This window comes from Pan troglodytes, chromosome 15 (genome assembly GCF_028858775.2).
Source record: "Pan troglodytes isolate AG18354 chromosome 15, NHGRI_mPanTro3-v2.0_pri, whole genome shotgun sequence".
Taxonomy (NCBI): domain Eukaryota; kingdom Metazoa; phylum Chordata; class Mammalia; order Primates; family Hominidae; genus Pan; species Pan troglodytes.
In genome coordinates, this window is record NC_072413.2 from 44,865,638 (window position 1) to 44,877,998 (window position 12,361).

General features: G+C 31.9%; 1 protein-coding gene across 3 annotated transcripts in view; it reads right to left on the reverse strand.

Annotated features, from left to right (window-relative positions):
- Window positions 1–8,031: 8,031 nt before the first annotated feature.
- MDGA2 (MAM domain containing glycosylphosphatidylinositol anchor 2) overlaps window positions 8,032–12,361 on the reverse strand; it is an 833,536-nt gene continuing 829,206 nt past the window's right edge. For all 3 annotated transcript variants that reach the window (XM_016926039.4, XM_001151973.8, XM_063792901.1), the window contains one exon: window positions 8,032–11,176. In XM_016926039.4, the coding sequence (XP_016781528.1) occupies window positions 11,088–11,176 (89 nt within the window). In that variant the 3' untranslated portion in view covers window positions 8,032–11,087. The remainder of the gene's footprint in view (window positions 11,177–12,361) is intronic.

The window sequence follows — 12,361 nt, forward strand, 5'->3', positions numbered from 1 at the left end:
ATGGAAATCTAAGTTCACAGGAAAATGTGTACATTAATGTTTGTAGCAGCTTTATTTATAATAGCCCTGCACTGGAAACAATCCAGATGTCCTTCAATGGATAAATGGTTACACAAAATGTAGTACGTGCATACTACACAATATTACTCAGCAATAAAAAGGCACAATCTATTGATACATACCACAACTTGGATAAATCTCCAAGAAATTAGGCTGAAAAAAGCAACTCCCCAATATTTATGTAGCGTATAATACCATTTATGTAACATTCTTGAATTGACAAAACTGTAGAAATGGAGAACAGATTAATTGTTGCCAGTGGTGTAGAATTAGCTGGCCGAAGGGAGATGTATTGTCAAAAGGCAACACTAGAGCGATCCTCGTGGTGATTGAACTGTTGTGTATTGACTGTGGTGATGGATACATGAACCTACAGATGTGTTTAAAATACACAGAATTAAATACACACTTACACGCAAGCACAAATAAAACTGGGGAACAAGATTAGTGGATTGTATCCATGTCGATGTGTTTGTGATATTGTACTACAGTCTTAAAAGTTATCATCGGGGGAAAACAGGTAAAGTGTATATGAAACCTTTGTGTTATCTCTTACAACTGCATGTAAATCTATGTCAAAATAAAAGGTTAAATTTTTACAAATTAGCAACATTTCTGTCTAGAATATATGTACATATATAAATATTAATGATTAACTTTTGAAGAATGCCAAACTTGTGCTTATTCACTAATAAATGTCTAATTTTTCTAATTGTTTACATTCTAAAATAAGCATGATTATTCAAAAGTCATTTATATTAGAAAGTAATACCAGAGAACTTACTTCATTTGAGGGCTAATATAATTTATGTCAGTTACATAACAATATTAAATTATTTGCATCATTAAAATATTGTGGAAAATTCTTCCTTGTCTATCCTCAAGATAAAACAAGGTTAAAAAAAGGGTTATTCATGAAAAAAATTTAAAATTATTTAGAAGACAGATTACTGCATTAAGCCATTATTTTGAAAAAAAAAAAATCCAAAATGGTTTCTTTGCTAAATATTATACCTGATATGCATTACCTCATTTAATCATCATGGCATCATGAGATGGGTATTATTATTGCTGCGCCTTTTTTTTTACAGGTGAGTAAACACTTACGTAGCACTTCTTATTTACCAGTAATGTTCTAAGTGTTTTACATATATTAGCTCATAAATTAGGCAATATACTACCTCCTTTTACACATGAAGGAATGGAGGGAAATTGTGTAGGAAGAATCCAGGCAGTCTGGCTCCAGACTGCTCTATGGTGTGTCCAAGGGACACTAAGGAACAGAGAATTTAAACCATCTACATAAGGTCACACAGCTACTAATGGTAAAATCACGATTTGAACGTACATTCTTTCCACTACACCAATGTTTACCAAATTCTGATTTTTTGATCATATACACCAGAATTATTTAAGCAGCTTGTTTAAAACCTAGGCCCTCTCCCTTCCCTCATCTCTATTGACTGTAAACCTCTGGTGCCAAAACCTTGGAATCTCAATTGTCAATAACCATCCTAGGAGGTTTTGATTAACATTAAATTCCCAATCTGGCTGCATTCTAATACACAAAGCAGGTTTCCTATGAGATTCAAACGGAATAGCTGGAATAATTATAAATGATGCCATATTTTATCAATTTTAATGTTTTATTTTTATTTATTTATTTTTTTTGAGAAGGAGTTTTTGCTCTGTTGCCCAGGCTGGAGTGCAATGGTACAATCTCAGCTTACTGCAACCTCCGCCTCCTGGGTTCAAGCGATTCTCCTGCCTCAGCCTCCTGAGAGTAGCTGGGACTACAGGCGCCTGCCACCACATCAAGCCAATTTTCATATTTTTAGTAGAGATGGGGTTTCACCATGTTGGCCAGGCTGGTCTCGAACTCCTGACCTCAGGTGATCCACCCATCTCGACCTCCCAAAGAGCTAGGATTACACAAGAGCTAGGATTACAGGCGTGAGCCACCATGCCTGGCCAGTTAATGTTTAATTTTTAAAAACACTTTAACATCTCTGAAATAGGACTGACTGTTAAAACTGGTGGTTCTTGTAATCACAATAAAAACAGGTTTTTTTTTCTTCTTCATGCTACGTAAAATAATGTTGGTTTAGATTTGTTAATGTATGCAGGTTCACTGGGTATTAAAATACAAGGGACACTGCTTATTAAGCACTATATATATATATATATATATATATATTTTTTTTTTTTTTTTTTTTGCTCCTGGGTCACATGTGAAAGGGTGCCCTTCTACATGCCGTAAGAGTCAGGGTTGTGGGAAAAAAATCGTAAGTCTTCCAACATATGTAGAATCACATATACTACGTGTAAGTCACTAACCCATGAACAGATAAAATAATGAGTTTGAGAACACTTTGAAAATGATAAATCATTATGTAAATGCTGTGTGTGTATGAATGTAAGCATAAGCATGGGCTTGAAGTAATATTATTAGAGAAAGTAGAAATAACTTGATGCTCATTTCCAAACTTGGCACATGTGCATTGTAACAGACATCATGATTTTCAACATTCTTCTTTTTCTTTCTCTAATAATAGGAAGCATATCAGTAAAGAGTGCTCTTTAATGCTTGCTATACTCTAGGAAATTATTTAAGTGCTTTTCACAGATTATCTCGTTTGAGCCTCCCATGAATCCTGTAAAATACCATATTATTACTGTAGCTATTATCCCTATTTTACAGGAGAAAAAAACTGAGTTGTAGGAACATTAAATAAGTTGATTAAAATTACTTAATGAGAAAGTGCTAGAGTAAAAGTGTGAGCAGAAGCACTCTGAGACAGGAATTTGCTTGTTGAAATATGTCTTAAAGTAAAATTTACTGTAAACTAACCTACATTATGTGACTTCACATAACACAGGAAAGAGAAAGTGGACAGAGAAGCCAAGATGTAAATAGTCACTGAAAAGGAAAGAGGAGAAAGCAAGAAGAACATGAGGTAAAATATTTGCAAATGTGTTTATTGCAACTCCTTTTCAAACTTACTTGATTTGAACACTTTATTTTCACTTTCTAGATTTTATGTCTCTACCAAATGAATTTGATTACAAAATTTTCCTTTTGTCTCTCTTGTACTGATGTGAGCACTCATTTAACTAATTTCATTTTAAACTACATTATCCATATCTATTCATATTGTCCCCATCTATGTGACTTCATTGTCTATGATTCTGCTCTATAAACTCTGCAATTCTGTTCTTTGATCCACTGCATATATCTGACAGTTGGACATTCTTCTCATTCTATCTACATTTTCTGTATTGCGCATGCAAGCTGAACCTATTCTCAGGAAAACTATGAAATGAATGTAGTCTTTCAAGTCCTATACATCTTCTTTTAGCATGCTTCTCCTTCTTTTTCATAGTCCTTTCTGGTAAGTTATCTCAGCCTATTATTCTAGTTATTGGGAAGATTTTGATCGGATAAAATGTACCCCATATTATTAGGGACTAATATCTTTCTCTTATGAAAGTATTTGTAGTTTAAAGGAATACTAAATGGAAAAAAGTAGCACTAAGGATGAAGGAATGGATAACTGAATGGCAAACTGCAGAATAATTGCATCATATTCTAGAGTGGGGGGACTAATTCAGAATGGGTACCCTTCCAGCACCCCCAGATATGACTGCATTGGAAAAAGCCTTTTGGATACATTCAAAATCTCAGTCTTGTACAAGATATTACCAAAATCTGAAAAAAGAAAGATCTATGTTTCTTTCATTAAAAATTTACAACAGACATTGTAGTACTTATTTTTCATTTACTTAATAATTATTATTTGGCTGCCATATATTAGCACCATACCATCCTTATATTTTGGACTCATCGGCCTGTTAAATTGTGTTAGTTTTGAAAATTAAACAGTGTAATTCAAAGCAGAAACAAGTTAAAATAATAAAAATTAACAGTCCTCTCTACTCAACACTGTTCCCAATTTTGAAAATTAATTTGTTTCTTATTATTTTGTTCCATTCGTAAGAATCTAGTTTCTGCTACATGAACTATTACCTAAAATAGTCTGAATTTTAAAATTTTGTTTTACAATTCAAATTATCATACAACTCTGAAAAATATTTGCATGTCTGAGTATACTACACTTCAAGTTTAGATTCCAAGAAATATATACTGCAGCAAACTCTAGAAAGGAGCTAAGATTTTGAATTTAGCTGGAGCTTATATGATCCTACTGATGTAAAATGAAGCATAATATTCTATATTTAATACATTTTAGTTATAGAGATTCCCTAGTATTATTTTCATGTATAATTATGATATCTAACACAAAATATACAGAATTTGTCTAATTTTCCTTAGTTTAAACATATAATGATTTTCTTTGCAGAAACATTAACATTTGCTCTTTTATTAAGAAATACAATTGTTTTCTGTAAAACTAAGAAGTGCTAGAAAATTATGTTGCAAATGGTTAAACTGTTTCTTCAGTTGGCTTCTCATTTTTTCTCAATATATAGGAGATCTCTTCTATGAAATTACATTGATTTTATTAGTGAAAGATGAAGTTGCTGCTCATTTCTAGGCTAACTGAGTAAGTTCTGGTCTAAATATGGCTCTAAATCATAAATTATTTCGATAATCATTAATTCAGTAGTCTCCATAGAACCGTGACTTACAGTTTACCTAGGTTCAATAAAGACTACTGAAGATGTGAATGACACATCCTTGCGATGGAAGAGGTTACAGTTTCATTTGGGAAGCAAGTATGTAGACAACTAAAGACTACCGGAAATACAAATATAGGTAAGATCCTTAATTCAGCTAAAATAGCATATGAAAAATAAACAGCAATTAAACATAGTTAGAAGGAAAATAAAATAAAATGAAAAATAAACATCAATGAAATGAAAAATAAACAGCAATTAAACATAGAATTAAAAAATAAAATAAAATAGCAATTAAAAAATACAGTGAAAAATAAACAGCAATTAAACATAGTTAGAAGGCAGCTGGGGGGCTGATTTTTGAACACTGTTAATGAGTCTGTTAATGTTAATTTTAGCTGCATTTCCAAAATTTCTTAGGTTTATTTAGATATATAATACCAAAAATAAAGATAAAATTAAGCTAAAATGTCAGTAGGGAAACAATGATAAGCAACTTAATTTTTAGAATTCCCTTTATACTTTGGTTCATTCAATCACTGTCAAGCAATATTATTTGTTTCTCCCAGAAAACTCACATTTAGCCTAGTGTCCCCATGAAATATGTGATTAAAACTATCTTCCTGAATAACATTAGCACCATTAAACCGCAATTATTTCACATATCATACAGAAGCCCAGAGTTACTAAACTGAGTTATAATTCTTAAATCACATTAATTCAGGAAGATTTTAGTGCCTGTTTGTTTAACACAATCTTATAAATAATCCCTTAGAAAGGATGTAAAAATCCACACATATCTTAATGGGCTAATTGTGCTCACTGCAGTGTTGAGTCTATAAAAGCTTTTCAATAGTGAAAGAAATGATGGCATGTTCATCTTAAATTGCAAACATAATTGCTTTTCTAAATATCTTTTTGTTTCTAACTTAAGTGCTATTGAGAGCAGAAATTTCCCCAAAACAGTAATAGAGTATTTAACATAATTTCATTTATTGAAAAAAAATCCAAGGGAAAATAACATACAGCTATCTGAAACTATTTAGCAGGAAGAAAATACCAAAAGGAATGAAATTAAAACTAAACTTTGAGATTTCAAATGAAACTAATATTCAATATAAATTTAACACAATGTATATTTGATTAAACTTACACATTTAAATATATTGATAAGACTCAAGAAATAAAAATGATATCCTGGAAACCCAGGACAACGATTAAGAGCCATACAAAAACGAACTGAAACTAACAAGCTAATCCCTATTTTATAGAATTTCCCATTGTTTTATTGAAAAATAAGAATACACTTTAGCTCAACTCATGGAAAATTAGTACAATTGAAATTAAATTCAATCAGTTGTAAATATTTCCTCGAGAAAACTATTTCAGTTTCTACCCAGAGTTTAACCTCTGCCCTACTCAACATTTTGAATTCCAGTTCCCTAATTTCAATATATTCAATGTAGGTTCAGGGTAGTGATATCACCATTCATAATTTATTAAGCTTTAAATTAATATATTAATAAAGTCATCCATATACAAATATATGGAATATTTCTCCCTTTCTAAGCCTCGCTTCTTTTTCTAAGCAGACATGAACATATGGATTGATTCAGAACTGACATAGTTCACATACAGATTTCAAGTCTTTAGTCTTTCTTTTTCTATGTAATAACAACACACATGTTTACTGATAAATATTGTGGATATTCGGCAAAGAACATTTTATATTAGATTTGAAAAAAGTTCCGATCATTCTGTGGTAGCTTTTCTCCTACATAGAAGTGGAAAATGCCAGACATTGCTTTTTAAAAATAAGTGCTAAGAAAACTAATAAACTGATTAGCCACAAAGGGAACATTGTAGGAAATGAAATAGCTTGGGATTGAACCCTATGATTTTATTGTTTTCACAGAAAATGCAATAACTCCTCATTGACATCAACTACCCAGTTGCAAGAAGAGTGTACCTTCTGCTTTGGTGAGACACAGATGAAACAATTAGTAAAAAGTAGTCATCAACCAAGAAGCAAATTAATTTGGGGTAAAGATTTTCCAGTTTAAATGTCTGTTGATTGGCCCTGATCTTTGAAAGGCACATTAAAAAAAAAAGTTTTGTGGTAAATAATACGCATTCACAAGAATACTTGGAAATCAATCTATAAAAATCAGATTATTCCATCATCATCTTTCAAATCACTAATCAGAGCAAAGAAAAATCGATCATGTAAAACACCACAGCCAGGTTCATACAGTCTTAATTACATAACTAAATGAATTAATTGTTCTTCAAGTTACACATTTTATTGACATATATGTTTATTATAAAGTTTTTAAAATAAAAATGCATGTTCGGTGAAAAGTTAATACAATTGTAATTTGTATTTCATCATATTTTAAAATACAAAAGAATTGAATTGCTTTTACTCTATTACATGATGTAACTGACTAGCTGGGTTGTAATTCTCAATATTATAACTATCATAATTCATTGCCATGCCGAAGTCAATTCTGTGATATGTGTGAAATAAAATACCTTTAGTTTAGCCTATTGCATGACATTGTGGTGTACCATGCATCTTTCAAATCTCTTAAAGAAAAGTTAATGGCAGGCCAAACTTGTGACAAAGTACTGTGAATAACACGGAAGGAGGAAACATTTTAAACAGGGATATATAGCATATTGTGATTTGTGGTGGAATTAAAAAACACGTAGCAGGAAAAAGAAAAAAAAAAAGAGTGTACCTGGGTATGTATATAATGTACTTAAGAGAGGACTCAGATTTTTAAAATGGACAAAATAAAAATTGCATTATTTTTAAATACTGCATAGTCAATGAGCATTTGATGTAAATCTTACAAATATGGTTGGGTGTTTTCTTCTCAGTTTAGGGCTTGTTGAAAAGTAGTAATATTAGGCATTGTTTGGCACTTCTGGCAATGTTAGTGACTTTAGTGAATTTCATTATATCTATGATGCATTTTATATATCACTACAAAGAAATGCTGCCAATTGCAATTAAAATAGGCCCAATTGCAGAGATGTTAACACGTAGAGAGACAAGCATTCTTGAACTCATGAAATAGAATAATACTCCAAATTAATTGGGATCAATTACTGGCAATAAGAGATTACAATGGTATATTCTTTCTTCCACAACATTAAAAACTCCATTGCCTGGTGCCTCTCTATAAAAGAACAAAAAATATTGGCATAAATTACACTTTAAATATGTTATCAAAATGGAAAAAGAAAAATATGTTGGTGAGTCCAGTTCATAATAAATACAAAAAATATTAGGAAAAGGAAGGCAGTTGCTAAATGAGTGTTTTAAAAGTTTCATTATTTTTACTAATATTAAAGAAGAGGTTACTTAACAAAATTTACATTTCACTTATCCCAATCTTTTAAAATTTCTGCATTTTATCCATTTACTTTCAATTAAAGCAACTGAACATATGATCTGTAGTGAAAAACGTTGATTCAAATTGTTTGTTGGTTTACGTGAATGATCCAGAACCCACTTGAGATATACATTTTATTACCATCTCAATAAGTTGGATTGCTTTGCACTTCTTCTGATTGCCCCTTTGTTCTTCACATTCATCTGCAATTTTTAAAAAATTTAATCAAAATTAATTTGTGGTACCAGCCAGTTCTCATCAACTTCTGAAGCATTGTGTATTCTTACTGTTTGAGAGGTTAGGAAAGATTTTAGTATTTTATAAATGCCTAGTAGTAGGATTGAAACTTTTTCTTACAGTTACTTCTTTGTGCAGGATTACTTAGGATAATAGGACATTTGATTGTTTACCTGAAAAGAACACATGTATATTCAAATATTCTGAATATAGTCTTTTTTATTTTTTATTTTTTTGCAAAAGCCTCACTGAAATCAACTTAAAGATCAAGTGAGGGAGAGGCAATGAGTTAAGAGTCTCCTTTTAGATCTAAAACATTTTCATTGCTATTATCAGGAATGAGAGTGCTGAAAATCAATTAAAAAGGGTGATCTACTGATAAGAGATAGTGGAGAAAAGGGGCTAGTTGCCACAAAATGGAAGTCAAGGTGAAGAGAAATTTTGTAAAACGTAAAAGAAATGCCCCAGATATTGTGTACTTGAATCTCTTTGGTCTGATAAAGTATATGGGTTACTGTGAAACTCTGAAAAAATTTTAAGATGTCTAATTCATTCAAATAAGTTACGAAACTCATTTGTTTATTATGTTTAATTTAAAGGACTTGGTTCAGATCAATTCCATCACTACCTAAATATTCAAACTGGTCCCCTTTTGAACTGACTGAAAATACACATTAAATTCCAGGTTCATATATGTTTCATATTTTACCTTCAAAGGTTTAACTGCTTTCTGCATGTATTACAATATAGGGGAGTGCATCAGGGAGTTCCTATTAAAATTTCTTTCTGCAGACGTTAACGTATGTGGAGCACTGAAGATTTATCCCATGGTAACCAATAAATTGTATAACTAATTTCATTTTAGTGATAAGTGAACATTGCTCAACAAACACACATACTGCTTGTCATACCTTACCTGGAAAGAGGCTTTATTGAACATAGATGTAAAATTATATTTTAAGTTGAATTACTGAATTTGCACAAACATTTCTACAGAATTGTTTTAAAAAATCAAGCTTTGTCATTTTCCACTACATTTTGTTGTGCTTTTATATTAATATTTGCAAATGTTATAATTTAATGCTTATATTCCAATTACTTGCATAATCAGTTTTTTAAATCCTGGGGTGTTGAAAGAACATATAATAATAATATTCTTCTTAGACAAAAGTCTTTTTAAATGAAGTTAAAAGCTGAGATAATTTAAGGAAAAGGATCTTCAAATTTTCATAACCAACAGGTTTAAGTGAAATTTACAATGCATTGGAAAACTGGCTGGTTAAAGATACGATTTGTCCTCAGGTAGCTCAAAATCATTTTTACAGGTTTTTGTTTTTTTGTAAAAGTGTTTTTATAATCTTGGTAAAATAATAAAATAATATTTCACAATTTGCACAGAGTCTGACTAAAGGGCAGAGGCATATTACCCTCAGAGTTTAGAATAAAGCCAGATTTTTCAGGCCCAGTTCCACTGTAGAGTTAGTATGCACTGCAATCCCAAACATTTTCTTGTTCCCTCTAAAGCTAGGGCCAATTTCATTTCAAATGGAGGTTAGAGTAAAAAAATCACTTTTGTGTTTTACCACCTTCTGCACTAAGTATTCTTAATAACCTTTTGCTCTGGTTGACCCATTTAATAACCTGGAAGAAAAAAAGTGTTGCTCCATGTCTGGTCTCAATGGAAGTGATTTTCTAATGGACAATAAGCCGAAAGGCCATGGCTGTCTAGGAGGTTAAACAACAAATATCTTGTCTGCATGGGCTTACGCAGCAGCTTCGGTCCTTTCTTCTTCAGAAGCGGCTTTGTTGTCTTGCCTGTAATTTGCACATTTAGGCTCTGTAGTTTGTTTATAAAATAGTTTTACACAAACCACTCTTAGCAGTGCAAGCTTCTGAGTTGAAAATTATTCAGGCTTGTTTCATTGAAGGCACTTGGTTTCCATGGCAATTTATAAAAGATGGTGGTTTGGTTTCTTCATTGGAACAGATGACGTAGTTTGGGTGTTCAAGTGGCCGCAAGCAAACTCCGATAAGCCTGTGTAATATGTAAGCCCAGGTTTACCATCCTGGATAGTAGTGCATGCAAAAAGAGACAGCATACAGTTAATCTAGCTTAGCCATGGGAGAAAAATAATAATAATAAAGGTGGGATGGGGATAAGGTGGGGAGAAACATGAATGCTTTAAATAATTCTGAGTTCGGGTTATTTTCAAGGAAGGGTAACAGCCAAAGGTAAAAGGGCCTACATTTATTTAATTCTCTATGAAAACCTTCTCGAAAGGAAAATAAATGCCAGCTCTTCACGTACCCTGTTTACAGTGAGGTTTTTGTTGGCAGGCCATTAGGTTTCCATGGTAACAAGCAAACTATTCATTTGAAACAAAACCAGCCATGACTTTGTGCTTTGACAAGGATTTCTATAGCTCTTTTTTTTTTTCTTTTTTCATTTTTTTTTTTTTTCCAGAGTTCAACCAGATGACGCTGTAATCTTTTTAGCCACAAAAGCACCTGAAGGTCTCTTCTCTACTCAGGTCAAGATTATCTTTTATGTTTAGTTTGGAATAAGTTATACTTCCATGATGTCTTTTTATCCCCAGTGCTTAAAAAAATTTGTTTTTATTATTTTATTTTTGAGTCAGTAGTCAGTGGAGGAATCTTTGGTAGTTTGTTTGTTCAACGTCCATTTACAAAGACTCTTTCTTCATGCCAGTGCCTGGTGAATCTTTTATAGCCTCTGCCAGGATAAGGTCACCTTCGAGGACTTAAGATAGAGATGAGGACGATAACGGGAAAAAGCCATATATGAACCAAAATCCCAACAGCACCATCAACGGAATCTAAATATAAGGAAAATAAATGCAAACAAAAAAAGAAGAACAATAAGCATTCCACATAGCTACTAACACAACCTTGGTGAATAATAAAACAAGTATATGGAAAATATTTCTGGAAAATATTTATTTTTATTTTGTTTTATTTATCAGCTTCATTGCTAAGGGAAGTGAAAAGGAAAATGAATATATGGTAAGGCACTTGATAAAAAGATTTACAGATTTTGAATTGATATAATATGCTATGAATACTTGTTCATAACATATTCACATAGGTTTGTGGTTGAGCTCAATCTTAAGAGTTCTGCTAGCCACAGGAAAGCAGGAACATGGAGAAAATTATCAGAATACTTCAAAAAGTAGATTTTTTTTCAAGCTTCCTGAAGTGGATAAGCTTGAAGACTGAAAGAAAATCTATCTTAATGAAAACCAGAAAGGGATGGTTATGTGTACAGAAATTAACCATTGCAACTAGTAGATGATCCATGTTTAGATCAGTCCATTATCTATAAATTATACAAATCATTTTCTCTTTATTTTAACTTTTAGAGGCATGATGAAGTCCATTCAAACTAAAAAATCCCTTCCACCAATCGGCCTGGAAAGTCCTACTGTAATTGGGATTTCTGTTAAAACCTAGTGTCCAGTTGATGCCTCTTAGAATGCATGCCTTACCGTGGAGGGATAACACAGGTATAATTCATTAACCTAGCTAAAGTTGCAAAGTGGCTTGTATCTAGGGGAGAATTGAGTTTGAAAATTGAGACATACAATCTTATATCTGCATGGTATGGACCATAGTTCCATTTATTGCCTGGAAAGAATTGGCAGCCTGAGGAATCAGGAAGAGGCTTTCAGCCTTCAGGCTGGTCTGTACTTAGAATATAATATTCATTTAATAATCATCAATCAATCAAATGCTAGTCATAAAATGAACTTAATAAATGGTAATTAAATGACACAAATGTAACAGAAAACTTTCTGATGCCAAATAGATTATTTGTGTTCAATTAAGATTATTTATTTCCCCTAATTTATAGAGTTTAAATATAAATACACCCAATACATATAGGGGGTATTTTCATATTTAAAACTGCCACACATTTCTTGGATTTGCTAGTTTAAGAGAAAAAAACTAATTATAAAAATGTTATATTGTAATAGAACTTGTACAGTAATGAAGTCCCTATG